Genomic DNA, 16915 nt, shown 5'->3' with positions numbered 1-16915 from the left:
ACTGTCTTCCAGCTCGGGGGGCTGAGTACCCAGAGGGTAACTGGTCTTGCTATTAAAGACTGAGGCAAAGGAAGCATTAAGTCCCTCAGCCTTTTCCTCATCCTTTGTGGCAATGTTCCCCACTGCATCCAGTAAAGGATGCAGATTATCCTTGACCCTCCTTTTGCTTCTAATGTATTTGTAAAAACAGGTTTTGTTATCTTTTACAGCAGTGGCCAGCTTAAATTCTCGCTGGACTTTTGCTTTTCTAATTTTCTCCCTGTATAACCTAATAATGGCATCCTTGGAGTCCTCCAGAGTTACCTGCCCCTTCTGCCAAAGGTGGTAAATTTTCTTTTTTTTCCCCTGAGTTCCCGCCAAAGCTCTCTGTTCAGCCAGGCTGGTCTTCTTCCCCACCGGCTTGTCTTTCAGCACATGGGGACTGACTGTTTCTTTGCCTTTAAGACTACCTTTCTGAAGAACGTTCAGCCTTCCTGGAGCCCTTGGCCCTTCAGGACTGCCTCCCAAGGGACTCTGTCGACCAGGCTCTTAAACAGGCCAGTCTGCCCTCCAGAAGACCAAAATAGAGGTTCTGCTGATCCCCCCTCCTTACTTCTCCAAGGATCGAAAACTCTATCATTTCATGATTGTTATACCCAAAACGGCAGGATGGAGGGTGTGGGGGGGTCGAGCACACTGCCACATGGTTGTGATACAGGCTGGTACATTTCATCTAAGACAAATTCAACTGCCCTAATTGGAAGTGGCAGCCCAAACAAATGCAGGTGAATTGAACTGATATCTCTGTGTATTATGGAGAGTGTCATATACAGATACCAGCTCATTCAGACCTAGCTTAGGTGTTCAGTTTCCTTAAACCTGATGTTACACTGCACAGTGTACACATTATAGAAATGCCTATATAAAAATTGTATTAGTGAAGTCATTCAGAGGAGGAATGTTTTTAGCTAGATTGGTGCAACATCTCTGTAGTGGACTGCAGATACAATACAACAAAGAAAAGTGATGCAAGGTAAAATCTTGGTGGATTCAGCAGACACTGAAAGGAAGGGCTTAAGCTGAGAAGGATTTTTCTTCACAAATTTTATAAGCAAGAATTCAGAAAATATCTTTTAAAATAAAATATAGGGGCTGGAAATGAAATAAACTGTTCAAAACGGAAACAAAATGCATGATATATGACACTAATATGGAAGTGTAGACAGGTATAAACTAGATCTGTCTGAGAGAAATTTGAATAGCGTAGAGAAAAAAGAATGCTGTCCTTCATTTAGATTGATAAAATGGGTATTTACATACCATGAAATTTCATTATGCAGAATGAACCATGCTATTATTCTTGGTATATTCCACATTTAAAATACTGTATACATCACTTTCCCAAAAGGAGTGTTTATTTTAAGTCCAAAGACTATTCCAGTTCTATCTTAACAAGCCAATCTTTTACATTAGGAGTATCTGGAGAAGCACTACCTCATGCCTACTTCTACAGTTCATGAGACTACAACTACAGAACTTTATTTATTAATCATCAGAAAAGTAAGTTCTGTTATCTGTATGGTAGAGTCCTATAAACATTCTTGATAGCACATACATCCTTAAAAAGGCATAAACATTTCCAAGATTTCTAAAGCTATATTAGGCTGACTTGTTTCAGTCTATGTAAGTGCTGCACCATAACAGCTGCAGACAATCACATAGTTGCCTTGAAACAGTCCTCCTGACTTGTATTCTGTTCAGAACCAAAATCTTTTTGGAATACGTTACCTAGACCCAAGCCTTAACTTACATGGAGTGATTTAGAAAATACAGAAGACACTGTATACACTATTTCACTGACATATGTAGGAGACTGGCATGGACCACACTGTCAACAGACTCTATCCAAATCCCTGTTTAGCTGGCAACAGGATTGACACAATGTAAATAAAATAAAAAAAAAAAAAGGATTTCTACCCATCTCTAATTCCTTGCTGTTTAAAAGAATATGTGACTAGGAAAAAAGTATAGGTTTCAGTTTTACATCCAGTCATACTTTGGCCTTCCATTTTTGTCTTGTAGAACAGTTGACAGCTATATAAAATCACAACTGCATAAAGTCAGTTTGCAAGACCAAAAGGAACCATCAATCATCCACATGTATATCTGACACAATAATACAGTATTTGCACTGAACTCATAGCATTCACTTAAGGTAAGGGATTTCTCTCTAAAAAGCTTCCAAATTACTTCAAACACCTAAAAGTGTCAAATAATCTATCACAACTATTTTAAGAAGAAAGGCAACAACTCTCATCACCCAATTAAAAAAAAAAAACGCAACCAAACAAAAAACAGATAAAAAATGGGAAGTTTCTAGCCATTCATATTATGACTTAATGTACCTTCTTGCTCTTCCCTAGCTACTTCCATATAAAGTATCTGCCAACACAGACCTTAATAAAAATCTGGATGAGATGAACAAGCAAATCTGAATTGTTTATTGTATATTCAAACTGCCCCCCTCCCAATATGCTGTTTTATACAGAGGGCTGTTAGGGGAAGGGACAGAATTAGCCATAAAGTAATTTGTATTAAATGTAAACAGTCAAAATCTCCTAGATTTTTAATCCTTATTGACTTTAAACAGTGGGTGATAGCAATAATGCTTTTTCTATATTCTGGCTATGAAATGTAATCTAGCTTTAAAAAAAATACTAGTAAGGGAATTTATTATATATATATCAATATTTAAAAGTTCATTTTTCTCTAGAACACTTAAAAAATAAAGTACCAGCTAATAGTCAACCAAACTTATTAATTCTGAAATCAGAACTCATCTTCTAAACTATGAACAGTTACATGTATTAGAAAACAGGTTCTTACTAACTGCATCTTTTTTCGTTTAAATGCTTCTAGCTATATGTCAAAGTCTAAAGTGAACAAAAGAGTGCAAAATATGCATGTGTATATAAATGTGTGTGTGTGTTGGGAATCCAACTAATCTAGATCCCTTAATAGTCTCTAATTAGGGACTAAGGAATTGCATTCATTATGTAAAGAAAGACTTAGGAGTTAACTAAGTCTCTACTGTGCTTAAAAGTCATAATGAAACAAGATCTCTTGTGAACCTCTTGTAAATAATGAAGACAGATTATGGACTTACATCATGTTGGAACTAGATTTTATTCTGTTAGTTCATTTTAAAACGAAACATCCAAGAGAACAGACCGCTCTACTGGTGAGTTCTATGTCTCTCTCTGTCTTTTTTCCACTTTTTGTTTATATGAAACATGTGACTACCACCAAAATGAAATGGAATAGGTTTTTAAGACATTGGTTCTGATACACTCTATCATTGCCTAAAGTACTTTAACAGCAACTTCCTTTTAAATTAAATTGTATATGAATACAGCAAAATGACACATAACTTCCAGTAGTAACTAAGAAAAGAATGACAAGGTGCAATCAAGAGAAAATTTTATATAACACTGCAAGTAATAGGTTATGCATAGCAAGACTAAATTCAGTATTAGTATACTGTGAAACAAAATACATTATAATAGTTGAAAGAAGAATTAATTACAGAGTTAGGATATAAACAGTAATGTGTATCAGGCAGAAGCAAACAAAAAAAAAAACAAAGGAAAGAATTGTGGGCCAAGTTGTTAGAGAGAAACAATATTTACAGGTGGTAAAATGCATCCAAACTCAGAAGAGAATGATTTAATTATTTGCAGAGAACCAGCACAAGCTTTATGCATCTTAAATCCCACCAAAAAGTAGAGTATAAGTGATATTCAGTTTGTATGTAGGTCTTAGGCTTGTACTCTGAACAGAAGTGCATTTCACTGAGTGAACAAGCTCCCTCTAAATCTTCATAATATCCTAATTGCAATTCCACAGCCACTCAGTCAAAGGATGCTTGCACAAACAGCAAAATTAGAAGAGTTTCCTCAAATCCTGAAGTGACAGAAATTCATAAATACATAAACCCAGAACTGTTTGGAAATTTCATGAGAAATAGATTATTTGCAAAACTTTTCTAGGGAAGCATTACCCAGTCTTCCAATAAGTAAACAGCACATCTGGTAGACTGAAAGTTGACAGCAGAAAACCTAGTTATTAAAACCATACCTTATATTCATCTGGACATTATCAATCCATTCAAACACCTACAGTACTGTAAATTCTTTAGCTCTTCAACTCCACACCAAATTCCCTTGCACTTCCAATATGTAACCAAACACAACACATAACCAACCAACTTTACCACTTTGACCAAAACCTCAACCTTAACTACATTAACATTCTCTATAAACATATTTACAGATACAATCTGTTATTCTGCATACAGGAAACTATGAAGCAGGGATGAAGTTTCTAATGTGATTTGAAATTAAAAAAAAGCATAAGCACCTTTTCTGGTTATACTTAAAAGTGCAAAGGAGATGGCTGTGGAAGAGTGAACACATTTGGGTGATTTGGTATCAAGAAAGTCCTCAAAGTTGTAAGCATGTGGAGGAAGTCAGGCTGCTTATTGACTGACAATTCACTTCTAATTCACAGCTTTATCTAGATCACACATCTCATCAAGAACAAAGCTGTCAGGTGGATGAAACTGCAAGACATTACAGTAGGTGTATGAGATTATGTTTAGGTAGATGTCTACATGGGATTTTAGAGACAGTCTTATGGGTGTTCATATTAGTTAATGAGAGTTAGGTGAGAAAAAAAATTGAGGCATCTAGTAAAAACAGAATACAAGAGCTTCTAAGAGTTCACCTAAACATTTTCCAAATCATCCCTTCAAGTAGTACTGTCTTCATTACGGAAGGGATATGTTTTTCCTCCTTCAAGACTCTTTGAGAAAACTAGTTGCAGTAAATCTTTTTATTGGATGCAATATTCAAAATTTAAAATCTGTCATCCAGAAGTTTATATATGGTAGAAAAATTGGTTCTTTGGAAAGTTTTGATGAAGAAAAAATTATTTTCTATGAACACCAACTATAGACTAGCATAATACTTCTGCAGAAACTTGTTAGAGTTTCCAGCATAATGACTTGTCTGGAACATAATACGTTTAAACATAAAGTGCTTAAAGCTATTAGGCAGTTCAGAGTGAACAACAGTTGGAGTCCAAAACTTTAATCCATTTTTCTGTCTCAGAAAGGGCAAAGAACAGTTCTGAAACTTGGCATACCAGTTTAAAATTTCATGTAATGGTTTGATCCAATATAACACTCACCACCCATAAAGGAAGCTATCCCACCCTCTCCTCCCACCAGTGCTAGCTGTTTGCAACCTTCTCCTTTCTGCTGGCTCAGGCAGCACTTTGCCTGACCCTGCACTGATCCTATTCAATGCACTAAAGCAGCACTAATATTTTTACCCTGCCAATTCTGCCAGGTAAGAGTTGAATTGGCCCACTGAAGGGGCAGACGAGTGCCAGACTGCAGAAACAGCCAGGAGCATGAGAAGGGAGAAGGAAATTTCTCCTTACTTCAGTTCAGAAATAACATGCAGTCTTTACCCTTAAAAAAGAATGAAGACATATATTAATAAACTGTTCATTATCTTCTTGGTAATCCAAATTTCTCTTACCTCTAACTGGGGACACAAACAGATGGACAGCTAGGAAATATTTTGAAGTGAAGATCAAGGAATTCAGCTGTCAAATTAGCATACATAAGTTTTTTCAGTTTCATGGCCTACTGGTATACTTTCTACATAAAATCTCATTAATTTGCAGACAAATGTTATTCTCCTTTCTATGCAACTTTTGCAGTTTATCGGGGAAGATATGAAAGTATATCCCTAGGGAATTATGGCTGACAGTCTCTGAAATTATCAATTTCCTTTTCTCCCCTTTGCCCAGGACACAACTAACTTCCCCAAAGCCATCAGAGATAGTCCACATTGAAGAATACAGTATAAACTATATTTGTATTCTTAAGACAAGTCTTGCTTTAAACAATATTCCAGTCATGTCAGGAAATCCTGTCATCTAAACTGGCATCTCTGACAGAGTTTTGAGAATTATCTTTAAGCTTTCATAAGGAGAAATATTCTTATAGAGAATTGCACATGAAAAATATAAATAGTTTAGCTCTCTTTTCATATCTGCAATATTTAGTCAGAAGAGCTTTCACGGAAATGAAGCAATAATTTTACTACGGCATACTTCCACAGAGAAACTAAAATGAATGTACATTTAAAACAATGAACTAATTAGAATTTGTGGGGAGGTCAGGTTTCCAGTTTTCACAACAGGAGGACAAAGCTTTCAGTCTGAAATCAGTATTATGAATATATTTTCAGTGTAAACTGATTTCAAGCACAAGTTTGATAAGTACTGGAAATGGTTAAGGACAACTAAAGGTCTACATACAAATCACAAAAGTTCTGCCAAAATCTAGAGAAATAAAGGCTGTGCATCTCAGAAGAACAGCAAAATGAGTCTTGGTTTCCTTAGCTCCTTGTTTTTCCTCCTTTTGCCTTGACATAAATAATGTCCTGTTACCTGCTGTGGTGACTTCATAGAAATAAAACCAAGGAAGAAGAGTAAATCTTTAGCAGCATAAACCAAATATGGCTACCATTAATCTTAGGCATCATTAACAAAATCCAAGAATCAAATATATTACAGCCATTTTCAATTTTTCTGATTTTGTTTTTTAAGCATTCATTTTTATAGTTAAACTTAGAACATAACTTTGTATCCTAATCACTAACATAAATCAAACATCATGGATGTTCTTAAATATTCAAAAAGGTTCTTAATGGGTACTAAGTATTTTAGATATAGAATCAGAGAAATGAAGGTCTGGAAGGGATTTCAAAAGGTCACCTAAGCCCATCTTTCTGCATACAGGCAATATGAAATATACTAAAGTCCATCCCTGAGAGATGTTTACTAAACTTCTTAAAACTTCTATAATGAAAATTTAACAACTCCCATGGGAAGCATATTTTAGTGTTTCACTACCCTTATAGTTGGAAAGTTTATCTTACCTATCTTTGCTACAAATATAGGCTAGTTATGAGGATATTAAAAGAAACTTCCCAATTATAATGATCATGAAGTACCTCCAAGACTACCTAGAGAAGCCATTATAATTTTCAAAGACATTCTGGTGTTTGATACACATAGAATTATTTAGTTATAAAACTGAAATCAGAATTTCTTTATATAGATTCAGTTTAACTTTAAACTCTTAAATCAACAGAATGTAGATGTAAAGCTGATGTCAACTGACAATCCTGAATTATGTGGTATTTCTTCAAATTAATAATTGAAAAACCCAGCACACAAAAAATATCATATCATTTATAAGAAAAACATGGGGATGGTGTTCTGTATTATACTCCAATGCAAAGTCTTGCCTTTTGAACAAATCGCATAATGTCTCTCTGTCTCTATTTCATCTTTAAAAGGACAGTAACATTCATATCAAAGGTTTTGTGAGGACCACTATATAGAAAATATTTTAAAAGATAACATGAGGAGTGCTGTTTATTTACAGATTCACCAGATGATACAGAAGTATGGTATGTCTATAAGCAAATGTGACGGGAGACAAAGAACAAAAGAGCAAATAAGATACCACCTCTTCCAAAAAGATATTTTGGTATTGGCTTTTAAACTAATCTAAATTGATTTCTGTCTGCTGATAGTATCTCATTTCTGGTCATACACAGTACATGATATATGCTGAATTTAAGATAAAAATAGATTAATTTCAATATCATATGAAGTACAAAAGCCACTGCTGTGATACAGTCTGCAACTGCGTTAAAGATACCATAAAGTTAAATTGCTCTATTTCAGGGCTTCCTGAAATCAGGTCATTTTGAATCCTGATTACCAATTATTTATAATGCTAACTTTAGAATAGTCAAGTAAAGATACAACAAAACTGAGATACCATTTTATGGTTCATTCAATCATGCACAAAATAGCAAATGTTATGTACTCTCCTAAGCCTTTCAACCTTGAACCAAATCTCATCTAAATTCAGGCTATATTTTTAGAGATTTTAGCACAAACCATATTCACAACAGAAAGGCTTGAGTCAGAAAATGTCCTGCTTTCCATATAAAACTTTTTCTAGTATGATAACAAATTTCTTGTTGTAGGATTTTTGCAATACTTTCCCTTGATCATATTTAAAAAGTAAATAAATAATACATTAAGATTTCAAATAGAATTAAAGTTTCATCTTGTAGTCACTATTTCAATTTCTACATTATTTTCCCCAATTAAAAGTAATATTTATAAAACAAAATATTATTTTTTTTAAATAATCCAATATTATTTTAGGCTTGCAGTCATGAACATGATTATATTGCTTGGCTTCTGGAAATACCCTGCTTTTAGCTTTATTATGCACCTGAGATGTATGAAACTGTCTCAATTACAAATATAGTACAGAAGATCTAGGGTCTGATCCTGCAGTGGTTATAAGCATCCTACAACAGCCATTTGTCAATGATAAAGAAGAGTGAATATTGGAGATGCAAGATTCTGCTGGATCAGGCCTTAAGTGTAAGTGCATTATACAACACATTATAAGGTGACATCTCAAAATAAAATACCGTGGGTTTATGTAATGCATAAGTAACACATACAATTTACATATAGTAATAATTTATTCTGAAATGTTCATTTTAGTCTCTGTTGAGACATCACCCATGTCTCATTAATAGAAGAGCAGCCACTTCACCTCAAGTACCAGAATATATAACAAGTTACAGCATAGCAAAAAAATTCTACTTACTTTAAGATAAAATCTAGTTCAGGTAAAATAATTTTGTTCAAGGTTTTATAGTTACACAGCTGTCCATTTTTTTGTGGAGCACAAAGAAAGTGTAAATTGTTACACCATATTTATCTATGCGCATTATGTGACCACAGAAATGTTAATCGCTACTTCAGAAAATGAACCATCAGTTCTATTCATGCATAAAAGCAGGCTGGGAAAGCTTGTTCAGCAGAAACCATAGCACTGTGAATTTCACAGCCACATGATTAATTTTTGTGTTAGAAAGACTCACAAATACTAAAACTAAGTTAATTTTTTGCATAAATAATACCAATTCTTCCCTGATATAGTTTAGTCAGTCTGTAATCTGTAAACAATTGATAAAGCAATATGACTGTATCATCTCTATCTGTAACGCTCATGATTTCAAGACAAGCAATGTTTAAAGGATTATGGGATGGAATGCTAATTAAATATGATAAACATACTGTACAAATATAATTGCATTAGCAATTTTATTCCAAGCTGTCAATTAGGCATTCCTGCAAAATATTACCAGTGAAGACAAAGTATACTATCAAATATGGCTTCCACAACAAGGACCCTCTAACAAGAAACAAAACTATTTACAAAAGATAAAAATAACCAATAAAGCCAACACCCAGTCTTTTAAAGTTTCATTTGAAACAAAATTTCTAAATAGCTGCTGTATATAATACATTAATTGCATTGATTTTTTATGTACTTAAACAGAAGTCACCAGGTAAGAGCCAGAATGACGTTTAGGACTCTGAGTTTCACTGGAGTCTGTATTTTCAGTCTTTGAATCATGTTTCTTTGTGCTGTTATTTATTGGTGTTGGTATTTGTGATGGCCGAGCAGAACTGTTGTCCACACTACTCTTCCTGGGACTTGGACTGTAGTTGAAAGGAGTCACTCTTGCTGCAACAGTACCACTGGGGGAGTTATGTTTGCTTGAGCTACTGGAACTGAATGGTGTATGCTCATTAACAGTACTTTCATTATTTTCTGGTGCAGGAACAGGATTATTCTGTCCAGGTTTTGCTTCTGTTCCTTTCTTGTCTGGACTGTCTATCTGAAAGAAAGAGTTTGGACAATTTTCTAAACCAATGGTATGAACAGGAACATTTCTATTCTCTGGATTTTGTTTTTCAGTAATCTCTTTAGAATCTTTATTATTCACACTCCCTTTCTCTGAAACACTGTCAATAACAGGGGGAGTATTTCCAGTTGGGGATCTTCCAGATCGAGGTTTATTAATAGGGCAGTCCTCTATCCTCACCCACACATCCTCTGTCTTAGAGACAGCTGGTGCCATCTGATAAATTAGAGTTTTGGAATCAGTGTCATTTGTTGCACCTGCGGAAGAATACTTAGGCTCATTCATTATTTGAGGAATTTCATTTTCTTTTATTTTTCTCCAAGTAGCTTTTGCTGATGCTTGACTTTCATTACTTTGTTTGTGTCTAGAAACAGAACTTTCATGTTGCTTTTCATCTTCACTTTTCGTCTTTTCACTGGATTCTGAAGAAGCTGACAGAACTGAGGAAGAACTTCCGGATCTTCGCCAAGTGCTTACACGAGGAAGTGATGAGGAATGCTTACTATGTTCACGCTTCCATGTTCCCAATCTATTGATTGGCAATCTAGATGGACTTTCAGAATGAGAACGAGCTATGTCATGATGTTTTGTTGGTCTCCCATCATATTCTACAGAAGGACTCAGATTAGGGGGTAAATTTTGCCAACTGCTAGTCTGGGCAGTTAAATGAGTGGATAAAGACATATTGGGAAGAGATGGACTTAAAACTGGAATCTGTATTTGGGATCTAGTGGGAGACCCTGGCCTGTAAGGAGACAGAAATTCATATGAAGCAGACTCTTTGAATTTCTGTCTTAGAGTTGGACTCGAAGTTTCTTTAATAAAAGTTGACTGACGAACCAGAACAGGTCTTTCAGATCTGTCAGATTCACTCCCACTGGATTTTGCGGATGACATTCTGGATAGTTCAGCCTTTTTGTTTGATCCACCACTATTGAGAATTTGGTTTAATCCTTTTGAAGCAGACTCACTTCTGGGAATGCCACTGGTACTCTTAGTTAAGGCAGTTTGCTTTGTAAGGTTTTGCTGGCTCAACTGCCTGCCTGGTGCTGTATATAACATTCTTCCTGAACTTGAAGATTTAGTTGAAACTGTATTAGAGGATGATGTCATTGGCAAATGAGACAGTTTGTTGGGAGGACTTATACCATTTCTTCCTGGGGAAATTGAGTTTTGGCCTGGAGATTGCAGAGGCCTGCTTAATGGCTGCTGTTGAGGTCTAGAAGGAGTAGAGTCTCTAGATCCTGATCTAGAAGGTCTTTTACTTGACCTGCTTTGTTGAGATGGTTGTCTAGTTACAGGAGCTGACTCAAGTTTCACTGATGAATGGACTCCTCTTGGAGAACTAACAGAATTTTGGCCTTCACTGGGACTCTTGGAGTTTGTATTTTTTAGAGGGGGACCTTTTTTGGTAACAGGACTAGTACTTGAGGAACTATTTCGAACTCCTGGAATATGAATCATTGTCCTACCACGTGAAATTGAAGTCATATTTGTTTGCTGTGGTTGCCTTAACTGGCTTGAAACTTTTGAATTAGAGCAAGCTTTTCCTGTAATTATACTTTTGTATACTTTTTTTCCTCCTTTGATTCCCTTATTTTCAGATTCTACTTTTTTATACTCCAATGTACTCTTCTCCCCTGGCTTAAGAATTCTTGGACCTTTATTACTAGTAAAAGGCTTTTCTTCTTGGTCTGGGGTAAGATGAAAAGGTGACCCTAGAAAAATACCAGATTTTAATGAAAGGATAGAGTCAGAGTCTGATGAAGCTTGTCTAGTCAGTGATATAGCAGCTGCAGCTTGATGCAAGCTACTAACTATAGAATTCGCACCTTCTTGTATAGCTTTCCAATCAAAGTTCTCTGAATCAGGTGAGAAACCATGTTCTGAATCTGTCCTCCCTCTCTCTCTCAAATCCAGTGATAAATCTTCTGCCAATACATCACCCATATTTCTGGAATTATTTTTTTCACTTTCACTCTTTACTTTTGAGGGTTTTTTCTTTTTAGGCATAGCTGAACTAATGCATTCCTGCAACAGATCATCTTCTGAGTCAATACTAAGAGAACTGAGAGAGCTGTTTCTAGAGAAACATACAGGAGTATCTTCAACAATAAATGATTTAGGTGCATAACTAGAAGTCTGTGGTCTATTTGATTCTATCTGTGAATCAGGACCCTCAGTTTGTTTTGCACGTTCACTTTCTTTGTTGTTGTTTTCTTGATCAATATCACTGAGGGAACGAAGAGATGAATTGCGAGAAAAATTTACAGGTGTGTTTTCAATAGCAAAATCCTGCATTTTCTCATCTACAGCTGCTCCTCTATCTGGAATATCTTTAGTTGACTGAGAGAAAGTTTCAGGCTGGCTTCTGCCTGTCAGGTATTTTTGACAAACTTGTGTCCTATTACTTGGTTGCTGATTTGAAGATTGTTCTGTATTAGTGTAGTCTTCAGTTTCTGTTTCCTTTGCTTTTCTTTTTTGCAATTCTGCATTCTCCCTTGAAAGGTCAACATCATCATAATCATCAAAATCTAAAGAACTTAGAGAATCATTCCGTGAAAAACAATAAGGAGTTCCCTCAATAGGTGTGTAATGATGAGGGGAATCAAATGCAAAGTTTCCTTTTACATGCTCTTCATTATTTGGAAGTTTGTCATTAAAATATCTTGAATTATTTTTAAGATTCTGTTTCTTTGTGTCTGTGTTCTCTGAATAGCTTCTTTCATTATTAATATAGCTTTTAGGCTCTGTGTTTTTTCTTACATGTGCTCTATATTCATTATTTTGGGGAATGGGCTTTACTGGTGACATTGGCTCCTTTTTATCATGTTCTGACTGATTTGTGTTACTTACAGATAAAGATGCTTGTTGGATTTGATCTATTACCTTCTTCACTCTGAAAGATTTGTGACTTTTTCCTTTTGGCATAGCCGAATTAATACATTCGGCCAGAATATCACCCTCTTCTGTTTTGTCATCATCCAGTCCTGGGGCAGTCTTAGTTGAGCTTTTTGCTCTCTGAGAGTTATCTGTACTTATACCTTCTGTAGGAATGGTGTCTCTCTTTTCAAACTCCTCTGACTCTGCCCCTGTACCCACGTTCTCTACATTGGCCAACTCATTCGGTAGTGACTCTATTGTGAGGTCACTCAAAGATGTAGCTGTTGAAAAATTTATTGGTGTATCCTCAACAAAGTATACCCATGGCATATCATATCCAGGTGTAAAACTCACACGCTTTTGGGACTGCAATCCAGTTTGTGAAGGCAAAAGTTTGTAAACTAGCAGTTGGCTTGGCTTTCTGGTTACAGGAGGAGGTATTTTTGAAGCAGATGCTTGAGAAGGCTTTTTGGCTTTATGTGAAGATTTTGTTGGCATTGCAGAAATAATATATTCTTCCAATATAACAATATCATCATCAGAATCATCCATAATGTCTTTTTCTGCTTCAGTAGGCTTCTCCGCTTTCTTCTCTTGGTTATCCTTTGTAACATCTGGCTGTTCAGGTTCTGCTTCATTTCCATGTTCATTTTCATGTACAGGAGGCATTATTCTTAACTCTACATCTTTCTGTATAAATGGTTCATCAAGACTCAGACCACTTAGGCTAGAAGAGCAAGAAAATCCATCCGGTGTACTTTCTGTGGCAAAATGTAATAACGTATCAGTATCTGGCAGTACCTGAACTCTTTGAACAGCTTCATTTATAGCTACCTGTCTAGGACCAGACTCTCTCTTTTCTGCATTAGGTACTTTGCCTTTAGTTACTTCCTTCTTTACTTGAGCTCCTTGAGCAGGGGGTGGAGTTTTACTTCTGCTTGGAGGCATTGTTTGTCCAGGGCTGTCTGGAAGATCACTGGGACTTATAATTCCACTTACCATTCCACTGCAAGGCTCACTTTGAACTGAACTAGCAATTGAATGGCTTTCAAAACTATCCAGGGAACTTACAGAAGTACATCTGCTAAACATGAGTGGGGTTTCCTGCACATAATGTTCTGGTGGACTTTTAGGAGTGTGTGCACCACTCTTTGAGGGAGATTTGGCACCAGAAGAAAATTCAACAGCTTTATGTCTAGAAGAGTCAGAAGGAGATAAACTAGGAGTCTGAAGTCTACTAGATTTTGTTCTGATGTGCTGAGAAGCTGATGCAACTTCACTTACTGCACCTTCTGTAGACAGAATCCCACTGTTTTCCTTTAGTTCTGCTATCTGTAATGTGTTATTAGCATCTGTCACATGTGTGGGTTGATCACATCCTATTTCATCTTCAGCTGATGACAAAGATGACAAAGAGCTACACCTTGAAAAACATATTGGTGTATCTTCCACACAATAAGTTTGTATAGTTTCCTGATTAATAGAGGAAGTCTTACAGGAGGCAGTCTTTTGAGCATGACTACTTCTACTCTGTGCAGAATTTGGGTGAAGCTGATTCTGTCTCTCTGAACTACCTGAAGGGGTTGATATGTTCTCACAGCTTAAGGAAATATCGTCAGTTTTAGTGCTTTGCACTGATGAACTGTTTGAAATAGTAAAAGATGGCTTCTGAGAAGAGAGAGGAACTTCTGTTGAATATTTTAGACTATAATCAATAGGCTGATCAACAAGATGTTCCTCTTTATTGTACTTTATGCTATAATTAGTTGGTCTGTCTTCTTCCCCTTTGTGGTGTTCCTCCTTAGAGTAGCATTCACTATAGTTGGTTGGCTTATCATTGTCATAATCATCAGCCTGGCACAAGGACTGGTTTACTTTTTGATTCATTCCAAGCATTGAGCCTACTCTGCTCTGCTCTGCACCATTGGATCCTCTTGATCTAAAAGAAGAAACACATTCTTGCTGTCCAAAAGGTGACTGGTATTTCATGCACTTATCATCTCCGCTTTCAGTGTACACGGAATAAGTTGCATCTTTGCTCCTTAACTGCCTTTGTTCATTTTGCTTTATTTCATCTTCTATTATATGTTTAGGCCTTGCCCATCTTTCATTCTGAGAGGGACTTTGCCTTCCAGAACTCAACTGTTCATCTGAATATTTAAGACTATAATTAATAGGAGTGTCTAGCTCTTCATCATTGTCATCCATATGATTTGCACTATGTATCTTATGTGCCAAGTCAGCTGGGTATTGACCATAACTACGAAATTTACTTTCATCATCTTCCGAGTAAGATTCAATGGAAGGTTTCATTTGACCTCTTTTACCATAGCCATCACTGCTGCTGACACTATTTAAACTATCATTTGAAGCTCTCTTGTATTCCATTGTTGTATAAAGCATAGGACACGTCCCGTTTGAATTCTCAGATTTAGGAAAGTATGTATTCGAGTGAGTATGGGCAGCAGCTGTTTTTCTTGGGACATTTCTGTCTTCTGTCAAACAGTGCATTTCAGAAGTGGAACAAGAACTTCTGTCTTCTTGTGGAATATGCATGCTTGTTACTTCTTCCATAACTTTGGCAATCTGAGCTGCAGCAGTAATCTGCATTCCTATTCTCTTAGAGGAGTTCCCAGTATTCTCTGTAGCTTGATGATAGCTATTTAAACCTACTGCTACATCCCTATTGAGGCTTCTGTCTTTCTCAGATCGAGAGTTTTCTATGTTTCCTCTACTATAGGAAGAGGAGCCAGGCAATACTGTAGCATTTAAATATGGTGAAAGCACAGTCATATGACTAGTATTAAAAGTCTCTGATCTGCAAATCCCATCATCATGTCGACTGGAATCCAAAACATACTCATTGTATATATTTTGCTTATGTCTCTGCTTATTATGGTGAGATGCTTTTGGGCTTAAATTATCTATGTTTTCAAAAGTCTCTGATAAATGCTGAGCATCTAATTCTGCTTCCAGTGCCTTTTGTTTTCTAACATAAAGAGATGGTAAGCTTGATCCTGGAGACATAATGTTGGCATCCTTATATTTTGCTGGCCTATTTGCCATCAGGTTTCTTAGAGCTGCAGCACTGCCCATTGCTATCATTTTGTGTTTTGAGTGAATGAGATTTTTGAGCATGCTCACTGCTCCCATGTCCCACAGTGCCTCCTGATCTTTTGCATTTCGTGCAGAAAGATTCCACAGGGTCCCACATGCATTACTGACTATTGTCAAACTGTGTGACTTCAAATGCTGTAACAAGGTTTGTAAGCAGCTGTTCTCTCGCAAGATTTGCCTGGCATTGAGTGATTGAAAACAAAAATCAGTAAGTGGCATTTCAAAAGGATAAGAGACAAAGCAAAACAAAACCCTATTATGCTATAGGCAATTTTAATCCATAGTAAGGATAATAATGAATTCTTCAGTGCAAATTTATCTTATTCTTTCCTCAAGTTTTCATCTGAATCTTAATCAAATTTATACAAATATGAACAGTTTGCTCCCACACTATCTCCATATAAACCATTCCAGGTTGATTTCCTATGGCTGATAATAACTTATGAATTTCCTCCCTCTTTCCAGGAAAAGCTTTTAGTACAATTTATCATTTAACAATCAGCAGATATATTAATCCTTTTGCATATTCTTGTTATCTGAATTAAATACTTGCCTTATCAAATCCATTTAAAAATGAATGCTTAATTACTATACTTAAAACATGAATTCATATTAACACTTGGTCATATAAACTATTAAATATACTTGTAGTACCATTACTGATTCTCAGAAAAATAGAATGTATATTCACCTGTGGTCCTCATTAGTAGCAATTAAGCTAGAAACATTTCTTAATATTCCTCCTCCACTTTCTATGATAGCTAAAGTGTTTGCTTGGCTCCGGTATGTCAGTGTACCAACTAGAAATGCAAGAGCACCATCAACAGCACATATATCACCTTTGTTCTCAGTACAGTGTGCTGACAAATTCCATAAGGCACTCAAAACGCTTTTTAGGGTGGATTCCTAGGAAAATAATAAAATGACAGAATTAGAGAGTTTTCAACTGTTGATCATAAGCCCTCAGAAGTATGTAAGTTAGCTTCAAGGAGGTAGTGACAAACTTGTTTTTCTAGCTCTCATGGTGGCAAAGATAGCTTTGAAAT

General features: G+C 36.0%; 1 protein-coding gene across 15 annotated transcripts in view; it reads right to left on the bottom strand.

Moving 5' to 3' along the window:
- Nucleotides 1–3146: 3146 nt before the first annotated feature.
- The window catches only part of LOC129783026 (adenomatous polyposis coli protein-like), a 127620-nt gene continuing 113851 nt past the window's right edge, over nucleotides 3147–16915 (bottom strand). For all 15 annotated transcript variants that reach the window (XM_055792664.1, XM_055792663.1, XM_055792671.1 and 12 more), the window contains 2 exons: nucleotides 16561–16775; nucleotides 3147–16047 (listed from right to left, as the gene is read on the bottom strand). In XM_055792664.1, coding sequence (XP_055648639.1) covers nucleotides 9492–16047; nucleotides 16561–16775 — 6771 coding nt within the window. In that variant the 3' untranslated portion in view covers nucleotides 3147–9491. The remainder of the gene's footprint in view (nucleotides 16048–16560; nucleotides 16776–16915) is intronic.

The sequence above is a fragment of the Falco peregrinus genome, chromosome W, assembly GCF_023634155.1.
Source record: "Falco peregrinus isolate bFalPer1 chromosome W, bFalPer1.pri, whole genome shotgun sequence".
In the NCBI taxonomy this organism is placed as follows: Eukaryota; Metazoa; Chordata; class Aves; order Falconiformes; family Falconidae; genus Falco; species Falco peregrinus.
Note: the sequence above shows the minus strand (reverse complement) of the source record. Positions and strands in the feature narration are given on the sequence as shown.